This window comes from Schistocerca gregaria, chromosome 2 (genome assembly GCF_023897955.1).
Source record: "Schistocerca gregaria isolate iqSchGreg1 chromosome 2, iqSchGreg1.2, whole genome shotgun sequence".
In the NCBI taxonomy this organism is placed as follows: domain Eukaryota; kingdom Metazoa; phylum Arthropoda; class Insecta; order Orthoptera; family Acrididae; genus Schistocerca; species Schistocerca gregaria.
The window spans coordinates 191,479,476-191,501,696 of NC_064921.1; the positions used below are offsets into that span (position 1 = coordinate 191,479,476).

Here is a 22,221-nt window from a genome sequence, read left to right on the forward strand (position 1 = left end):
GCTCTGCACTACCGGTGGGGGCTCTGTGGCGGTTATCGACTGCAAGAGTTGACTGCCTCATCTTTGAGGAGGAACTTCTTTGAAAACTGTTGATCTCATTGTGTTCCGAACTCTGTATTTGAGCGGATGTGTTTGTACCGATATGATCAGAATAAAGTTAATTCATTATAAACAAGCAAATACTTAATGTTGGGTTCGATATTACCGAACGTAACATCTCGAACTGCAGAAGTTCATGGCAGCAGTAATGGATCAACAGACCTTGCTTGAGTGCTTTGAAACAATGCTTATTAAAAAGACCCAGATTATACTACAATGGAATTATGAATTTTGATTTTATAGTTTCCTTTCGGTATTTACTGACTCATCATAGCTGCATCAGATTTGGCTATTCTTTATTTGATTCAGTTTGGGGTGACTGATTATAAGTGTTCCATACTACTTTTCATGTAAATATTCCATGTTGCAAATAAAGCTGCAGCACTTTCTTTCTCCTTTGTTATCAGCAGACTGTATGATATAGGAAAACACTAATTTTTCTCACATATTTATTTATGCATATTTTATGAACTGATTTCAGTTTAAGTGACTTTCTTTATGACTGCATCAACTGAAGAAATTTTGTAATTTCTTCAACAATTATTATGCTTGTCTGATACAAGTTTGAAGGAATTGCACGGGAAAAAAGCAAGTATTCTTTATCATACTGAAAACAGTACCATATGCTGATGGTTTTTCATGATCTTTGTAAAATACCTCCAAAACCAGTGGGTGTATAATATTCGAGTTCTCAACAAAATGGCAAAGAATCAATATGATAAACAATGCTTACTTCTGAAGAAATTCAGTAGCACAGAACAGTGACATACTTCATCATTCACTCATTTATTTTGTCGAAATAAATGCAATTCAATTTGACAGTTGAAATGTATAAATTTTATAACACGAATATTAACATCAACAGATCTTGGAGAACATTTTACAGTTAAAAAATTGTTGGCTATTTGAGACAGTGTTTTGTTACAAGTAGTTGTGATTTTTAACTGCTCTTAGTTTACTACACAAATAACATAAAATAACTTTATTAACTATAACAAAATTACTATTAGTCACAGAAGAGTAAGAAGTAAGGATGGTTGATATAAATATTATTATAAGAAAAAAATGTGATGGTGTACAGGCAGAAATATTTCTTCAGATGAGCAGTCAGTAAGGGTTGTGTATTTCACTAAAATTATTTATAGTGAGATTATTGAAAAAGTTTTGAGAGGCAAAAAATTGTACCAAAATATGAGATAGTTTCTGAGGGTCCACTCATTTCTATCTAATTCCTACAAAACAGTATTACCTGTGTGGCAAAACTACAAAATATCAATGTATATGGTAATAGAAAGTCCTGGTGGAATGTAAATCAATTATAAAGAACAATCTTTGTTTCCATAAATGCATTTTTAAATGCAAATGTAGAATATTTTTAGTCTGAGGAGGCAACTAACTGTACAATTACAGTTGGTGGCATTACACATTTCTGTAGCATGCTCATAAAAGCAAAGGAACCTATGTCCTGAAAGGGTGCAGTGTGTATTTTATATGAATCTTTCTATCCAACAGACCAGATACAACAAATAAAATGTCTACAATGCACCTAAAGAATTTTGGTTTGTATAGTGTTAGCTGGTTCATGTAGAACAAAAATTAGTGTTTCACATGTAACTGTTGTTAATGTTTACCCACTTACTTCATTACTTTATATGAGCATTTTGTAATAGCTGATACTTGATGTGAGTGATGTACTCTATCTTTGAATTGTTGTACCAACAATTGTTATTTTAAAAGCATATTGTGTGTTTATATACAACTCTACTTTTTTGTGGCCTAAAAGAGTTATAGAAGAGCCTAATTTGTCCTTAAAATATTCCAGATTTGCTACATTCTCTCACAAGTCCATATAAAGATTGAATGTTTGTTTCTCTCTAATGTAGCTATGTACAACAATGTATAGTACCTATGACCTCTACTATCAGTCGATAGAAATTTCAAGTACCGAATGTGTAACAACACATTGACTGTTAAAAACTGTCAAGTAAACTTTACTTAATCCAGCAGAGCTGCATCCTTATCTGATAATGCCTCATCATCAGATGCAGGGGAATCAGGAAGTGACTCATGTTTAGACTCTGGAAGTGATTCATCTTTTGAATCGAGAAGGGGGTCATCATTATTATCAGCTAAAGGTTCCTCCTTTGTTTCTGCAGCTTCTTGTTCATCTTTTGATTCATTCTGTGTTTCATCTTTTGTTTCTGTTTCTGTAGCAGTTGGATCCTTAGAATCTGCTAATGAATCATCTCTTGATAGTGATATTGATTTACCAGAGTCTTGTCGGAATTTCTTTAATTTGCCAGCCACATTCCTTTTAGCCAGGAAAGCTCTCATCATTGTTTGTACTTTTATTATCTTCTTGACTTGTATTTCATATGTTCTGAAAATGGTGATGACACTGAATTAGTAACTTATTATATTTGAACACATACAGTTAAACAAGATTTTAATTGTCCCATCACATTTTGGGATAACTGTCAAATGTCAATAACCTGCAGCGTGATATTTTGGTTCAGAGTGTTCTGATGATCTTCAGTAATACACTAATGAAAATAAGCTGAGTTCCTCTATTTAAGCACTCATCAACATATGTGTGGTGTACTTGCAAAGTTTTCTAAAGGTATCATTTGAGCGCATGCACTACTACTGTAAATCTGTTTGTTCCTTTGAATATGTCCAAGCTGAACGCTCAGTTTTCCATTAACATACAAATCATATTTCTTCACAGGATTATCAGGAAAATGTTGGTTATGTAAACAGAAGGGTGTTCTTAACACAGGATTTGATGTCTGCCTTGGCCAGAGGCATTTTGTCACTACATTACACAGAAATTTACAGGATTCTCTGCGAATGTGGCAAAATTTATACAGAGCAAACAACACACACTATTCAGGAGTGCACTGTGGAAAATTGGTTTCAGCCTTACTCCTATCAAGCTAATGAAACTGCTATTGAACAACATTGTATTTCTAAGGATCATTCAATATAAAACAGTACAATGAAAATTGTGACCCATACATCAGTCTTTTTCAACACCATCAATAAGGAACTGGTATGAATTAGGCCTCTGGAAAAGCTCATCAGTCATGATTGTGGTTTACAGTTGGGTTTTGCATGAAAGGGTAAAAAAAAGGTTAGAGTTTTGCATCCCATAGACAAATAGGAAATAACATGTGGGGCACATGCTCAATTAGAGTGAAAATAGGGAAAGAAATACATCATATCCATTTTTGAAGGCATCATCCTGGCATTTCCCTTAAATTATAGACACAAGTCACAGAAAAGCTAAGTAAGTATGACTATCTAATCTTGAACCACTTGAAGTCACTTTATTTTATTTATTCGTGGTGACTGCTTTCAGTTACATTATCTTCATACCAACTATCAAATAGAAGAATAAAATGGGCCATGTCACAGTGCAATGAAGAATGAAAATGCATAGGTAAGCTTTACAGTGGGTGATGTGGCAGAGTAGGCAGCATTATGGGTGTAGTATCTTATGTACAAGACAGCACTGTCACTAACCAGCAACAGAAAAGCGGTTTATGTACGGATATGCTCCATCCATCTGATAAAATGTGGAGTAGAAATATATCAGAGAGGGCTCAACTAGTATAATAAAAGATAAACACAAACCAATTACAATTTTAAAATATGACCATAAAGCTAACAAACAAGTTTTACACTTAACAACACATTTGGAAGAATATGAATTATGAAAAAGTGCTAATTACATTGCTTGTTTGCATTTCTGTTTTTATTTAGTCAGTGTGGTGAGGACAATTGCTATTGGTGGCTGTATTGGCTGGGAAAAGGTGGATCTTTTCAATAGTCATTGTGAATCACTGGCAAAGATGGATATCATACCAGACAAATGTGTGGTTCTCATAGCAATGACTGTCATTGTGCATGGCAGCAGAAGAAACTGTTCGATGTAACAATGGTTCTCCATTACCTAGACTGAACTATCAGTTCCTTTCAGCTACTGCAGATGTAGGAACCATGATAAAATGCTGCAGACATGAGATATGGCCTGCATTTATCATACATTTTCACTATGATGGAACATCAGCCTACTTTTCGTCTTTAAGTAAAGCTGTTTGTGAATACTGTCATGACACTACAACTACATCATAAAGAATATTATTGGCATAAATACATGGGAAAATGCATCATAAAACTGAAATGTAAACTATAAGTGAACTAAACATTTTATAAAAGAAAGGGGAAATTTAAAATATGTCTTACAATAAATGAGAGAGAAGACAAAAAAAATGTTTTACTCTGAAATGGACAAAATGACTGCTGACAGTATTGTAGCATGGCTTAGCTTTGGTTCTGCTGCTATGCACACTGACAACATTCTTATGGAAGTTAACCATAACTGTCTGGTTTCCAGGTTAGCCATAGCCAATGATACACAGAACCCATTTTTGCCACAGCCACTATCAAATGTCATCACCATAGTGACCAAATATGTCACATATTTATTTATGCAAATCAAGTAAGCAATGTTAATAGTGCCTGTTTTAAAACTGTAAACAGTTTCATTATTCTGTTGTTATCTTTTATTTGTGCTGGATATCTTTTAGTCATGGCAGATGTATTCACAGATAATGTCATACTACTGATTTGATACACCACACTACACATGCATCCAGTAGGGAAGCTGAGACTAGTGGCTAAAACAAACCAGTTTGTGCTGTATGTCATCAAAAGACACAGTTTTGTATACAACCAACATGCTCCTGGGAGTTCAGTCAATAAGGATGATTGATTTGAGTTAGAAAATGTCAACCTTTACAATGGTGGCCTCTCCATGTAACCTATTAATTTCTGGTGAAGGTGCACCTGTGCAAGTATTACCAGAACAGCAGTTTATTTTTACACTGTGGATATGATCTTAGAGGCTTAATTAGAGGAGCTCACACTACTGCTTTGTATATACTTTGAATTTTTCTGCTTGATTTTGCAGCCAGTTACAGCCAGTGCACATCTTCCATTTTATTCCTGAGATTCAATAGAAAACTCTGGATCAAAATATTTTGGCAGCAAATTATGGGAATCCATAAATTTCCAGTAGATTTTATGGAACAATCAATACGTCAATAAAGTTTCAAATGTTACAAAACATTTTTAATTGCTCAGTATTTGTGTAATGACATGATACATTAAAGATTGGGCTATGGAACTGTTATATTTCATGATAACAGTTATTAAAATATGTAATTTCTTAAATACTCAGGAAATTGCAGAAGAGTTATTTCCTTCGTGACTAAGAGTACTTCCAGCTAATTGTACATTATCATGTCTTGTGAAAATAATGGAGATATAATCATGTGTATCTTACTGTTCTAGGTGCATTTCAGCTTTTCTGTTTGTTCTTTACATTGCCTTCCACTTACTTATGAGACATCTGAAATCTTGTCTATTTTGCCCATGTATTGTTTCTGTGGGAAGTTTCAACACATGAAAATATGTCCTACATATATTCGAGGGCAATCACCACTGAGTTACTCCTTTTCAGCTTGTATTTCTTTTCTTTGATTGTGTGGTATTTTTACTGACATCTGTTAAATTGCTGTTATATGTTTAAGGTTGAATATATTAGTATGTATGATGGCTGGTGGGTGTTAAAACACAATTTCTAAGAAATTACTGTTATATAAATGCATTTATGTACATGAGGTGCATAAATTGTGGTTTATACTCACTAAAGACTAAGGAAATCTGTAGCTCTGTCATATAAGACAGAAAGTAGACCCATTTGTAATTGAATTCTCTTGTTAATTTACTGACATTATAACTATTGATCTAACATGAATCAACAGCGTATAGGCAAGAAATAAGTATGATATGATCTGTAGATGTTTAACCCAGCTCAAGATGTTTTTAGTAAGGTATGCACAGAATGATTTACTATTCTCATCTGGTTCTCAGTTTTCCATGTATGCACTATTTCAGACTCAAAAATCTGAACCCTTAATTTGCTAATTTCTTGAGATCTGTTGATTATTTTTTGTTGTAGGTTTCACAATTATGTTTTAACACTTATTGTTGGTGTGATTCATTAAAAATATCTGAAGCCAATCTATTTTTTGTTCATTAATTTTCTATACATTGTGTAAAGTGAGCATTTGTTTCTTCAGTTTCTCCCCTGTGATAAAATTAGAACACCCAATGTATAATTTAAAATTTTATAGTGGACAGTTCCTATTTACCTCACTCATGTCTTAATAACCCAACAAGTTATACATTTCTTTGAGCATATAACCCTGTAATTTGTTTTTAATTCATTTTATGATTTTCATGTAACCAGTAGCTTAGTCTCCAACTTATTTCACTTTTCTCTCTTCCTCCCTCCCCCTCCCATTTATTCAGCATGAGTCCCATTTCTCATATTTAATTATAAGATTAACCATCTGGTTTCTTAATTTTATAGTCTGTGTTGTTTAAATTATTGTAATTGTCTTTGTCTCTTTTTCATTCTGGTTCTTCAGATTTAATGCACAAGTGCTATTGTTTTGTGATACACTATATCATTTACACTTCCATCAAATGTTTCTTTTCTGTTCTTGAGATAATTCTTGCACTTACTCTGTATCTGGAAATATAATTTCTTTATGATTTTACACCATATTTTTGTAATTTTGAAAGATAACAGCTAGGACCTTACACTTCTTTAAATTTTGATACCACCAGATTCTCACTCTTTTTCAATAATTAAAATGCTAATAATATGTCAAAAGCAATCCTAAGCACAGCCAAACATAGGAAAATGCACATAAGTTTAGTATATGCTCAATGAATTCACTCACTGATTCTTTTTCTGTAGATTCCATACTGGCCATTACCTGATAACTTCAAGAATCTTTATTACAGCATTACTGAACTCAGTAACTTTATTAAGTACAGTGTATTAATTGACTTTCAAGTATTTGATCCCAGCCTAAGGAAACTTTTCAATTTGCTGATCCATTACCAACAGAAAGTCAGCTATTTAGTTATCATTTTGGGTGTTTTTGGTCACTTTTTACATCCATAAATGTGTGCTTACAAAATTATCTTGCCACCTGTCATTTATTTAGTTTTCTTTTTCATTAGATACTGTTCAGGAAGCTAAATATAAATAGGGACAAAAGCCAGCACATTCTGTAAATTTTCTATGTCTGATAATTTGTTTCACCACTTGTTGTTTCTTTACAGCATTATTATTCACTCTGCTTAAAAGAATGTCTTTCAGCCTGTGTAGAAGCTTCTTCTGTAAGTAGCCTCCTCTGTAATTAATCTGCCTCATCTTGCAGTGTGCTTGTCTCCCCTGTTCCTCATTGCCAACTTTCAGACTGGTTAGTTCTAGTGAAGTCTCAAACAATCTGGAGCTACAACACTGTTTCTTTTGTGCAATGCTTTTGGCAACAATTTTGTAATGGCACTGTGCTATTAACACAACATCATTTCCACTTCCCTCGGTTGCACTTTCCTTTAATACTACTGTCTCAACTGCATTCACTAACAGTCATGATATAAAGCTAGCAGAATAAAAATCTGTGTACCAAACCCAGTTCTGCAAGATAATATTTCCTGGAAAATTGACTTAATTTTACCTTTAAAGTTAGATGGAATCAAACGTTCTGCAGAATATTGCACTACTTTTTCCCCCACAATATTATTATGTGTGCATTCATTTAACTGAGTCATTAATACTGTTTATCTTACTATGATACAGCATTGTTTCATCAGATCTACTAAATTAAAGCGTTTTGTTATCATTTCTCTATTTCAATAAATTCTTTTGAGTTCAGTTTTCTGAATTAGCATTCCTATATAGTTGCATCTTATACTACAGGTTTTAGTGAGAACATGGTTAGACAGTAAAGCATACCTGGCTAAGTATTCTTCATTGTAGTATTTTAGGAAAACTTTGGTTCTGCCAATTTTCCAGCCTTCCATTTTGAGTCTCACTAGCAGCAGGCGACTGTTGTCCTTTGTGACTTCAACATTTTCATCAAAATCAAATGCCAGAAACTTGTATCTAAAACAAAAATAACAATCCAAACAATATCAAAATACATGTCTTTTGTTGATGCCATAATATGCCAACATCAAAGATATTAAAGATGAAATACTAACTCAGCTGTATGGCAATTGGATAAGGAATGGACAATGGCCTCATTGATGAAGTCACACTGAGATTAGTTGAAGTAGTTTGATAAAAATCTACTTCAGGCAGGTCGAACTGTGATCTGAAATCAGTTTTCAGTTTTATAGCTGAACTAACACTTTCAGAGAATAACATAATTTATGCTATTATTGTTAACAGACTAGTTGCAGGTATTTTTCTAGGACTTCATATAACATTTTGTTATAAAACACTACTAGTTTGTGAGGTGGGGGGTGGGGGTGGCAGGTGAGGGGGTGGGGGAAGGAGAAAATAAATAAATGCCTGGTTACATTATTGGTGAACCCCATGTCTGAAACATACATGGTCCACTATAGGATGCCATAGTTTATTCCCATTATCTGTTAAACAGCTCATAGTTGGATTACTCTGTTTTGCAAAAAATGGTCAATTATTGTGAAAATAAAGCAGTTCCCTGCTGGTTTTTGTGAAGAATAATGCAGGAAATTGAGCACAATCATTTAAAAAGCCTTACTACCTTATGGCAAACTTTGCAGTGGAATAAGCTGATGGCTCAGTTCAGTCAGTTGTGTGCCTGGTACACAGTTTTTTACATATTTTTCCACTTCCTGCCTATGCATACATCTGCAGTAATTCTTTGTTATATGCCATTCTGTAGTCTTACGATCACCATGACTGGATAGTGTATGATCGTGTGGCTGTTTTAGCACTTCCTTCTGCAACCTGACTGTGCTACAACACACAGCCAAAGTTTCATTGTTTCCATAAAACGTTGTGTGGAATGATCTGTGGCTATGTTGTAAATGGTTTGGAGTCCCAGTCTGCAGCTTCAGTATTTTGCCACTCCCCAAGGGAGGACCATCACTCTCTGGCCCTCTGTAATATATCAACTTTCCTGTTAAGCTACATTCCGTCCCTTGATTTTTACCAGGTTCATGAATCACTTCAAAATCAAATTTTCTTAGTTTCAGTGCCCACTGTGTTAATCTACTGACCTACCGCAGCAACCATTCAAATGCTGTGTGAGATATTATTGCTATATAGATAACAACAGAAGTATGTCATGCCATAAATGAGGATCAACATTTCCTTCTTCATGGTAGTATAGTTCCTCTCCACCTTATTTAACACTGACATGACTCATATGAAACCAGATGTTCCCTCCCCTATTCATCTTGAGTTAACACACAGCTCAGTTCTGTTATAGTTGCCTATGGTGCAGGGTGGGGCAATGTGCCAGGAAGGTGTGAGTGGATGGTGGAGACAATTGGCAGTCTAGAGAAATAATGTAGCAAATAATGTAACAAATTCTTTTATTGACACATCTGGACTGCTCAATACATTGGATCAGTGGCCAGAGAACTTGCTGTCCATGCATCAGCACGCCTTTAGAAAACATCGCTCCTGCAAAATGCAACTCGCCCTTTTTTCATATGATATCTTGAGAACCATGGATGAAGGGTATCAAACAGATGCCATATTCCTTGACTTCCGGAAAGCATTTGACTCAGTGCCCCACTGCAGACTCCTAACTAAGGTACAAGCATATGGGATTGGTTCCCAAATAAGTGAGTGGCCCGAAGACTTCTTAAGTAATATAGAACCCAGTACGTTGTCCTCGACTGTGAGAGTTCTCGGAGGTGAGGGTATCATCTGGAATGCCCCAGGGAAGTGTGGTAGGTCCACTGTTGTTTTCTATCTACATAGATGATCTTTTGGATAGGGTGGATAGCAATGTGCGGCTGTTTGCTGATGATGCTGTGGTTTACGGGAAGGTGTCGTTGTTGAGTGACTGTAGGAGGATACAAGATAACATGGACAGGATTTGTGATTGGTGTAAAGAATGACAGCTAACTCTAAATGTAGATAAATGTAAATTAATGCAGATGAATGGGAAAAAGAATCCCATAATGTTTGAATACTCCATCAGTAGTGTAGCGCTAGATAGTCACATCGATTAAATATTTGGGCGTAACATTGCAGAGTGATATGAAGTGGGACAAGCATGTAATGGCAGTTGTGGGGAAGGCAGATAGGCGTATTTGGTAGAATTCTGGGAAGATGTGGTTCATCTGTAAAGGAGACCGCTTATAAAACACTAATACGACCTATTCTTGAGTTCTGATCGAGCGTCTGGGATCCTTATCAGGTCGGATTGAGGAGGACATAGAAGGAATTCAGAGGCGGGCTGCTAGATTTGTTACTGGTAGGTTAGATCATCACGCGAGTGTTACGGAAATGCTACAGGAACTCGGGTGGGAGTCTCTGGAGGAAAGGAGACGTTCTTTTCGTGAATCACTACTGAGGAAATTTAGAGAACCAACATTTGAGGCTGACTGCAGAACAATTTTACTGCCGCCAACTTATATTTCGCGGAAAGACCACAAAGAGAGATTAGGACAGTAATTTTTCCCTCGTTCTGTTTGGGAGTGGAACAAGAAGAGAAGATGCTAGTTGTGGTACGAGGTACCCTCCGCCACGCACCGTATGGTGGATTGCGGAGTATGTATGTAGATGTAGAATTCAACCGGGCTGACTGCCTGCACACCCCAAATTGCTGACACAGTACTATACCGTGCCAGTGGCTTCACTATGTGAGCCAGGGATGTAGACGCCGTGCAAACATGTCACTGCTGTGGCTGCTATGGCCCAATGTGCTGCCTGACAGCGGTTCTCTGACAGTGGTGGATGGTGGTCGGTGTGTATGGGAAGCAACCTGCTGCTCCCCAGGCAGGAGCTGGGCATGTCGTTGGACATTTCATGTTGTGGCCAGCGGCGCCATTGCACTGTATCAGAGGAGAGACACAATGGGAAGAACTATTGCCATGTCATGGCCTCGAACAGCTGACCTCTGCTACCCGGTCCATACGGCGTCTTTATTCACCACAGCCTCATCATCCTGGCTGGGCTGCGACACTGAGATCAAGTCTATCATAAAAATGACCAGAACTTATAGTCGGCAGCTGTGCACTTGTTGTGCTCCACTGTCAGTTACATCTCTTAAAACACTGCTGCCACTTTCAGTATGGAAATCTGCCTTGTCCCTTGCTGCACTGGTCGGTACCGTACCGCTGAGTTCACTGTTTCAGCAAGCTAAACTGTGTTGAAACATTGTGCAGACCTTGTTGAATAATTACAGTGACAACATCCCATGCTAATCCGCCATATGTTCTGCTGAAATACTCTGCTCAGTCTCACACTAATATGCCTGTATATGGATGTTATGGTACACAGTGAATTCATTTTCTAATTTGGTAAGTCCAATAATGGTGTAATTGGCAGTAATTCTTAGTAGTCCCTGATCTGTCTGTAACCATTGTGATTCATTATCTCCTGTGTAGTGCTATACTAAGAATCAGGTATGCTGTGCATAATCTCTTGAAAAACTCACTTAATTGTTTCACATCTTCCATATCTTTTGGAAAAAATAATTATAGCTTACAGCTACAACATACATTGCTTTGGAGACTCATCATCAACACTCCATCCAACAAACACTGAAATGCATTTGTCCTTTTCCTGAAACCAAATGACATGTGGGGCTACTGGTAATGCCCGAAAGGAATTGTAAATGCCGTTTTGGATTGGAACTCTGGTGCTGCTTTCAACTGATGATAGCTATTCTACAACCATCTGATAGAAAAGTACTTACACTGTCCAAAATTCTCCAGGGTTTCTGTTACATATGGATGTAAGTCAATAACCATACGATTATTGAGCTACCTGTAGTCACTCCAAAACATGCATGCCTGTATTCGTCGTGGCGCACTGTCCACAGTGCGGTCCAAATTGTCCCACTCCTCAACGGTGATTCGGCGTAAATTCATGGTTGGTGGGTAACGTCCTCCATAAACAGCCTTTTTCATTCTATCCCAGGCATGTACGATAGAGTTCATGTCCGGAGACCATACTGGCCACGCTAGTCGAGCGATATCGTTATCCTGAAGAAGTCATTCACAACATGTGAACGATGGGGCGCCACTTGTCGTCCATGAAGACGAAAGCCTGGCCAATATGCTGCCAATATGTTGTACTATCGGTCGGAGGATGGCATTCACGTATCGTACAGCCATTACGGCGCCTTCCATTACCACCCGTGGCATATGTGGGCCCCACGTAATGCTACCCCAAAACATAAGCGAACCTCCACCACGCTGCACTCGCTGGACAGTGTGTGTAAGGCATTCAGCCTGACGGGGTTGGGTTGCCTCCAAACACGTCTCCGACGATTGTCTGGTTGATGGGATATGCGACACTCATCAGTGAAGAGAACATGATGCCAATCCTGAGCGGTCCATGCGGCATGTTGTTGGGCTTATCTGTACCGTGCTGCATGGTATTGTGCTCGCAAAGATGGATCTCGCCATTGACGTGGGGAGTGAAGTTGCACATCATGCAGCCTATTGTACAAAGTTTGAGTCGTAAAACGATGTCCTGTGGCTGCACGATTGCATCATTCAACATCATGGCGTTGCTGTTGCTGTCAGGGTTCCTCCGAGCCATAATTCGTAGGTAGCGGTCATCCACTACAGTAGTAGACCTTAAGCAGCCTGAGCGAGGCATGTCATCGACAGTTCCTGTTTCTCTGTGTCTTATCCATGTCCGAACAACATCGCTTTGGTTCACTCCGAAACTCCTGGACACTTCCCTAATTGAGAACTTCTCCTGGCACAAAGTAACAATGGGGACGCAGTACTGAAGTGCTTTACCACACCCACTCTTACTCGCTTCTTTCACTTGGCCTATTTTGCAGATCTCAGGTGCAGACCCACGCGGGATACAAAAGACCGTGTACCTCCTTCCTGGTGGAATGACTGGAACTGATCGGCTGTCGGACCCCCTCCGTCTAATAGGCGCTGCTCCTGCATGGTTGTTTACATCTTTGGGGGGTTAGTGACATCTCTGAGCAGTCAAAGGGACTGTGTCTGTGATACAATATCCACAGTCAATGTCTATCTTCAGGAGTTCTGGGAACCAGCGTGATGAAAAACTTTTTTTGATGTGTCTATTTAAAACAAATTACAGGTGGCGATTGAGCACAGGGGGCATTACGTCCCAGCAAATTACACTGCATACAAGTGACTGGGCGTATACGCACATACGTCTCTCTGGTGTTTTCTCTGAGGTCGTACAAATCTATTCCAGAGTCACTTTTCACAAACCACACTTTGAACCTAATTGCCAGTCTAACTGGCCAGGGACCTCTACCCTCTCTAACAGCAAACAGCCATAACATTTTGTCGTCACTCACCACGCTGCAATAATGACCCACGACACTGGTCGACATCGCTGGCTCTTCTGGCACCAGTTGTTGCAGGCTGGCATACTTCTGTCACCAGTTGTTACAGGTAGGCGGCCCCATAAGTGTCAGCATGGTCCAGCAGTCACTGAGACTTAAAATAACAGGACGACAGCTCGGGATTGCGAGTAGGACGACGTGTATGACACAGTAGTTCCTCAGCGGCCATGCAATCGGAAATGCAGCCATATATAAACAACATTCTTTATATAGCAAGAGCTCGTGCGGTAGTGGTTGGTGGGGTTTCAACAATTTGCCTCAACCTCGGTCAGCAGAATCCACGTCAGCATAAAGAAGGCAGTGTGTCGGCACTGCACAGATCCAGAAACCAGTAAGTTGGTCTCAGTATAGTCGCTGTGTCACCGACCTTTGCAAGTGGGTCGCTACGTCAAACAATGGACAGACACCAGCCCTCTGCAGTGGGTAAGGTGTGGGTTACTGACAGGTGCAGGCTACCAGTCGGGGATTCCTCAGGGACATCCAGGAGTCGTTTGATGACAGATGGGAGGAGACCCCAGCCGAATGGAACCCATCAGGCATCAGCAGCATCATGCCTAGGAGTGATCCAAAGGAGAACAGATGGCAGAGGTGGCAGCTAGTTGCAGACAAAGCCAGGTGACCAACATCGGGTGGATGGCTAGCGTGGAGTAGCTCACAACATAGACAGCAGACGACGACGGATACTGCTAGGTTTGACCACATTGGAAATGGACAGGCAGCAGGCTGGCCTATCTGGTCAGGATTCTTTCGTCTGTTAGGAATGGTGCCGGGGCAACATGCATGTGTGCAACTGAACAATACGTTTTGTAAACACCACAGACAACATTGTGTTCATGATTGGTGGTTCTGTCCCATTTAGCAAATTGGAGACGGTCATGCCACATTCAAGCAATTACTCATCAGTTCAGTGTTGGGAAACAACAACCAGTCAGAAACAATACCATCAAGGACCACACCAGCCACTGCACCATGTGTGTACTACAGACTGAGCCAGAACAACATCGCTCAGTGTTCAGTGCATGGATGAATGTCACCTTGGTAGATGATCTGTAGCACACACCTCTCAGGCCACAAGACCACCACGACAGACTGCAGTCCCAACAATGGATTCTAAGCTGGTGTTTTGATGATCCACAGTTCAACACTTATATTTTATTTGTGGATGAGGTGGCATTCACACATAGTGGAGTAATACATTTACCATAAAGTCATGTGTGGGCAGACACAAATCTTCGAGTGATTATGGATGCAAAGCATCCAATGTGTGGGCAAGAATTGTCGGTGATTGGCTCATATGGACTTAAACTTTATGGGAAATATGAGTGCTGTGTATTACCAGTTTCTGTGCTATCAATTCAAATGTTCAAATGTGTGTGAATTCCTAAGAGACCAAACTGCTTAGGTCATCGATCCCTAGACCTGCACACTACTTAAACTAACGTATGCTAAGTACAACACACCTGAGGGAGGACTCGAACCTCCGGCGGGAGGGGCTGTGCAGTCCTTTACATGGCGCCTCAAACCGCCCGGCCACTCCACGCGGCTCGCTAAAAATTACCTATGCTATTGGAGAGCAATATCCCATCAGAAAGACAATGGATGTCGTTTATACACGAAGCGGCAAACTCCATTTTCTGTTTCCTGTAGGCTACAAAGAAATGATGGCTAACAGAGGATTGGCCCATCTCTCAGCAAATATTTGTTTTCAGACATACTTTTGTAGAACTTTTTTTCTGGTTTCGACAAGTACAACAAAATCATCTGCTCTCTACTTACTTCATTTGGCGAAAACTTCCTTACAGTGTACTGAACCGTTCACGAAAAAAATGTGATGCAAATTTTGGGTGACATCACTCCCCTCCCCCACGTTTGTGTGTGTGTGTGTGTGTGTGTGTGTGTGTGTGTGTGTGTGTGTGTGTGTGTTCCAGCACAGCTTAAGAACAGCTTCATTACAAAGGCATTTACCTTACTTACCAACAGAAAAAAATAACTGTAGGGCTGAGATATTCTTAACACTCTCGGGGATGAGGCATGGGTGTGAATAGATGACATGTACGAATAATCGAAAGCGAGTGATGTGAGAACTGAATCCAGAATGTCTCTGGCTACTAGGATACCTAGTGATGGGTGCGATGACATTTAGCCCCTTAGTGTGACATGTAAGTCATAACTCTGGAACTCTCTGAGCCATTTCAGGAATAGTTGGTACACATATGACTTACTATTCTGAAAAAAAAAGTACTGTGGGGCTAGCACATCCTAGCACTCCTTACAATGTGTGGAGGGGGGGCGGGGGAGAGGAGGGGAGGGGGTAGGAATAGGGGAGGCGAAATAATATTGCCTGCAGTCAAGTTTTGTGTTAAATTAATATTATAACGAATTTATTAAATATATTACTTCATTATTTGCTTATTGCATTTTTACCTTAAAAACATTTAAAGTAACTTAAGTTGGGTTTTACATTATATTCAGATAATCGCTTGTGGCAAAGAAGGAAGGAAGGAAGATTGTGTTTAACGCCCAGTCGACATTGAGGTCTTTAGAGCCGGAGCACACGCTCAAATTGTGGAGGGCTGAGGAAGGAAATCGGCTGTGCCCTTCGAAAGAAACCATCCCGGCAAATGCCTGGAGCGATTTAGGGAAATCACGGAAAACCTAAATCTGGATGGCCGGATACGGGTTTGAACCGTCGTCCTCCCGACATCTTGTGGCATCAAAGGCTTTAACAATACGTTAATTTCTCGTGCCTCATCCGAAACAAACACGCCACGAAACATATGAACACACAACACGAAATGGCGGCAGAAACTCTGTGCTTGGCTAACAAGTCATACAGAATGCATATGTAGCGACAACAACAAAAGAAGTAAAAGCAATACAACTTCATAAACCTTATGTAACACACTAAATAATGCGATGTATAGATATTTTCCAGTTGGAAATGAACGGAAAAAAGAAAAAAAAAAGTTTTGTTGTTTTGCAGATGACAATCTGTAGACTGTACAGCAGATTTAAAGCTACCAGCATACACAACTATTAGTTTCATGTGAGGTATCTAAATAAATGTACTGTGTGGTTATAATTAAACTTCCCCCATTTAAAACCTTACAAAACGGAAACTAATTACCGTACAATGACCAGACTTGATAGCATTAATGTCAATGACAGGGGGAAGAGAAATAATGCAGAACCAATTCAACTGAAACACTTGTAATGTGCTGCTACGGTACATCATACCCTTACATACTGGTACTATTACTGCAACAAAAGGGGTTCAACGTGGCGTCCGTTAGAGTCCAGAAGAGTCGGAAAAGCGTAGGATTGCATTCTGCGAAGCAGAACGAAGTTTGTCCGTAGGTATGTTGGCTACCTCTCTTGGTATGCTGCGCTTCAGATCAGCACTTGTGTGAATGTTCCCCTGGTAAACCCTGCCCTTCAGGGTGGTCGCGCCGGTCAAGCATTTGGAAACGATTGGATGATAATTTGATCGTTTCCAAATGTGTTTCGGAGTAGCAGGTGAACTTCACGAGCAATTTGCGATCGGGCCCCATACTCCATGAAAACTGTTGAGTTCAATGCGTCTCTCTCCTGTAGGGCGGGTCTGACATGCTGGGGGAGCATATAGCACTGACACCGGCCAGTGACACTGCACGTCTTTGGTCACTGAGCGCCAGCCTCTTCAAAAAAGAATGGGCCAATGATAGAGGCAGCCATGAAGCCACACCAAATGGTAACACATTCACTACACAGAGGAACTTCATGCACAGTGACTGGAGATGTAGATGCCCACACTCGGCAATTCTGTGTTTTCACCTCACCTATCAGAGAATAATCAGCTTCGTCTGTCCATAGGATGGTCGAGGGTCAGCCCTCGTCAACTTTAGTCCTTGCGAAAAAGTGGAGAGCTAAGTCAACACGTCGTTGCACGTCCTGTGTTGTAAGCTGCTCTGCGATATGGATCTTGCACGGATACCATTTGAGAATAGTTCGTAGCACCTTCCGTACAGTGGACCACGGGATGTTCAACTGTCGTCACTCAGCAAGCGCACGCGATCGGGAATTGCGCGCAGGGTTGTCTGCCATAGCAACAGCGATTTAGTCAAGCTCCTGTGGTGCAGCCGGTCGTCCGTCTCTTCCTTGAGCGATGCCCGGTTCTCCAGTTGATTCCAACTTTTTCATCATGCCTTGCACAGCAGGTGGAGAAAGAGGACCCTTCCGTAATCCGTTCAGCCGGCTATATTCTCGAAGTGTAGCTGCAGCATTACTGTTGTTTTAATAGTAGAGCTTCACCAATAATGCCCTGCTCCTTTTGTCCAGGTTCATGTTGACACGTCAACAAGTGCAATGCGACTGGTCCGGTGTGCCAGACTATGAATCACAATGACTGATCACGGCACTTGATGGCCATAGTTGGACTGGACGGTGGCGCTGTGACGCACGGAAATCATGCATCTATTACTCTGGACATTAAGGCTACCGAGTTTGATACTTGTACAGTAATTAATTTCCGTGTTCTAACGTGTTAAATAGGGAAGTTTAATTATAAGCATCCAGTATATATACACATAAATTCCAAATTTACTATAAAACCAAAATCTTTACACATGCTGTAAATGAACAACACATAAACTCTCAAGTCAGTGCTATACACTGTTCAGAAGAATTAAGGGAACACGTGTATCAAAGTCCGACATTTGAAATCTATTTTGATACAGGTTCCATGGTGTTCCGGGGAGGTGTCAGTGTTGGCAGCCATATGGATCTTGTTCTTGTCCATGGCGATCTTACCACTAGGCATTGTATTGAACAGATCCTGTTGGACCTTGTGGCGGCTGCTGCATTTTGTGGTGGTCCCGAAGTCCTTCTAAAGCTAGGGCCCATGTAGCGGGCATTAAAAGGGATGTCTTGTAAGCCCGAACAGTGAAGTAATGGACTGATCGACGACGAGTCCCGACCTAAGCCCGTCGTGTATAGGTGAAACATGCTCGACAGACGTGTTCGTGGTCATCTTGTTCCACTTCAGACTCTCATCGGCTCTCATTGAAGATTGGGAACGGATCTCACAGGGTGATCTTTCTGGACTTATATGGAGCATGCCAGATAAGTATCAGGTAGTGATAGAAGCTCATAGAGGGCATACACGTTATTGAAGCTCTCAAAGCCCAATGGAAAGCAGCCAGGATGATGAGACGAAAGATTGTCTCCATTTTGTTTTCGATACCTGTCGAAAATTTCAGTTTCTTTTATGTAAACGATTGAGCATGTAATGATGTTTTGCTGTGTACCTAGTTTGTGAAAGATAAAGGGATAATTTGGTAACATAACTCATCTTGAATTATTGCTCAATGGAGTGTGGCAGATCTACATCTACATATACATACATACTCCACAATCCACCATACGGTACGTGGCGGAGGGTACCTCGTACCACAACTAGCATCTTCTCTCCCTGTTCCACTCCCAAAGAGAACGAGGGAAAAATGACTGCCTATATGCCTCTGTACGAGCCCTAATCTCTCTTATCTTATCTTTCTGGTTTTTCCGCGAAATGTAAGTTGGCGGCGGTAAAATTGTACTGCAGTCAGCCTCAAATGCTGGTTCTCTAAATTTCCTCAGTAGCGATTCACGAAAAGAACGCCTCCTTTCCTCCATAGACTCCCACCCGAGTTCCTGAAGCATTTCCGTAACACTCGCGTGATGATCAAACCTACCAGTAACAAATCTAGCAGCCCGCCTCTGAATTGCTTCTACACTCCTGGAAATTGAAAAAAGAACACATTGACACCGGTGTGTCAGACCCACCATACTTGCTCCGGACACTGCGAGAGGGCTGTACAAGCAATGATCACACGCACGGCACAGCGGACACACCAGGAACCGCGGTGTTGGCCGTCGAATGCCGCTCGCTGCGCAGCATTTGTGCACCGCCGCCGTCAGTGTCGGCCAGTTTGCCGTGGCATACGGAGCTCCATCGCAGTCTTTAACACTGGTAGCATGCCGCGACAGCGTGGACGTGAACCGTATGTGCAGTTGACGGACTTTGACCGAGGGCGTATAGTGGGGATGCGGGAGGCCGGGTGGACGTACCGCCGAATTGCTCAACACGTGGGGCGTGAGGTCTCCACAGTACATCGATGTTGTCGCCAGTGGTCGGCGGAAGGTGCACGTGCCCGTCGACCTGGGACCGGACCGCAGCGACGCACGGATGCACGCCAAGACCGTAGGATCCTACGCAGTGCCGTAGGGGACCGCACCGCCACTTCCCAGCAAATTAGGAACACTGTTGCTCCTGGGGTATCGGCGAGGACCATTCGCAACCGTCTCCATGAAGCTGGGCTACGGTCCCGCACACCGTTAGGCCGTCTTCCGCTCACGCCCCAACATCGTGCAGCCCGCCTCCAGTGGTGTCGCGACAGGCGTGAATGGAGGGACGCATGGAGACGTGTCGTCTTCAGCGATGAGAGTCGCTTCTGCCTTGGTGCCAATGATGGTCGTATGCGTGTTTGGCGCCGTGCAGGTGAGCGCCACAATCAGGACTGCATACGACCGAGGCACACAGGGTCAACACCCGGCATCATGGTGTGGGGAGCGATCTCCTACACTGGCCGCACACCTCTGGTGATCGTCGAGGGGACACTGAATAGTGCACGGTACATCCAAACCGTCATAGAACCCATCGTTCTACCATTCCTAGACCGGCAAGGGAACTTGCTGTTCCAACAGGACAATGCACGTCCGCATGTATCCCGTGCCACCCAACGTGCTCTAGAAGGTGTAAGTCAACTACCCTGGCCAGCAAGATCTCCGGATCTGTCCTCCATTGAGCATGTTTGGGACTGGATGAAGCGTCGTCTCACGCGGTCTGCACGTCCAGCACGGACGCCGGTCCAACTGAGTCGCCAGGTGGAAATGGCATGGCAAGCCGTTCCACAGGACTACATCCAGCATCTCTACGATCGTCTCCATGGGAGAATAGCAAACTGCATTGCTGCGGAAGGAGGATATACACTGTACTAGTGCCGACATTGTGCATGCTCTGTTGCCAGTGTCTATTTGCCTGTGGTTCTGTCAGTGTGATCATGTGATGTATCTGACCCCAGGAATGTGACAATAAAGTTTCCCCTTCCTGGGACCATGAATTCACGGTGTTTTTATTTCAATTTCCAGGAATGTATGTCCTCCGTCAATCCGACCTGATACGGATCCCAAACGCTCGAGCAGTACTGAAGAATAGGTCGTATTAGTGTTTTATAAGCGGTCTCCTTTACAGATGAACCACATCCTCCCAAAATTCTACCTATGAACCGAAGACGACTATCCGCCTTCTCCACAACTGCCATTACATGCTTGTCCCACTTCATATCGCTCTGCAAAACGCCCAAAATTATGTTCGCGTAGTTCTTCTGACAAGGGAACCTCCCCATCGCACCCCCCCCCCCCCCCCCCCCCTGATTTGGTTATAAGTTGGCACAGTGGATAGGCCTTGAAAAACAGAACACAGATCAATCGAGCAAACAGGATGAAGTTGTGTGGAACTATGAAAAAAATAAGTAAAATGTACAAACTGAGTAGTCCATGAGCAAGAAAGGCACAATCAAGGGCAGTGTGAGCTCAGGAGCGCTGTCGTCCCGTGGTTAGCGTGAGCAGCTGTGGAACGAGAGGTCCTTGGTTCAATACTTCCCTCGAGTGCATAGTTTTCTTTCTTTATTTTCGCAAAGTTATGATCTGTCCGTTCGTTCATTGACGTCTCTGTTCACTGTAATAGGTTTAGTCTCTGTGTTTTGCTACCGTACCGCAAAACCGTGCGATTAGTAGACGAAAGGACGTGCCTCTCCAATGGGAACCGAAAACAGTTGATCGCTAGGTCATAGGTCAAGATAACACGTCTGATTTATTCTATACGACACTGGTGGCGGCATGTGCGTCACATGATAGGAATATGTTGTCGACCCACCTAACTTGTACACTTGGCGAATGGGTAAAAATATTCTTCTACCTTGCCCGATTTAGGTTTTCTTGTGGATGTGATAATCACTCCCAAAAAAGTGATGAAAGCATAACGGACGGGCAGATAATAATTGTCTGAAAATAATTCATTCGACGGAATACTTGAACCAAGGACCTCTCGTTGCCAGCTGCTCACACTAACCAAGGAACACGGCGCTCCTGAGCTCACCGGATCCTTGATGTTTCCTATCTTGCGCATAGACCATTCAGTTTCAATATTTTGTTTATTTTTTCATAGTTCCACACAACTTCTTCCTGTTTCCTCGATTGATCTGTGTTTTCTCTTTCAAGGCCTATCCACTGTGCCAACTTATAACTAAATCTGAGGGGGGTCCTATGGGGAGGTTCCCTCGCGAGCAGTGTGTATCTCAGCTCTGTTCTGCATGCAGACTAATGTAAAATATGTGACACATAATAATAGCTCCTTTTGCAGATATAAATACTTTTGTGATAAGAGTTCACATAAGCCAAAGAAGAGGTTAAAATGTAACAACAATTATTATTCGGAAAGAAAATAAATAGTAAACCCACTGAAGATAGTACAAAAATGCTGAAACACGTGTGGGTGAAACCACATTATAAAACAGAGTCCAGCATAAGGCTGAATTCCTTTGCAGTTTTACTGTGAGTGGATTTATTTAATTTTCTTTTCTGATGTAAAGTTTGTATGAGTAAA

At 41.3% G+C, this 22,221-nt stretch overlaps 1 protein-coding gene across 2 annotated transcripts in view; it reads right to left on the reverse strand.

Moving 5' to 3' along the window:
* Positions 1-22,221, reverse strand: part of LOC126336659 (neither inactivation nor afterpotential protein C) — a 340,870-nt gene that overhangs the window by 114,668 nt on the left and 203,981 nt on the right. For both annotated transcript variants that reach the window (XM_050000600.1, XM_050000597.1), the window contains exons 18-19: positions 7,982-8,131; positions 2,370-2,479 (exon numbers count right to left, since the gene is read on the reverse strand). In XM_050000600.1, coding sequence (XP_049856557.1) covers positions 2,370-2,479; positions 7,982-8,131 — 260 coding nt within the window. The remainder of the gene's footprint in view (positions 1-2,369; positions 2,480-7,981; positions 8,132-22,221) is intronic.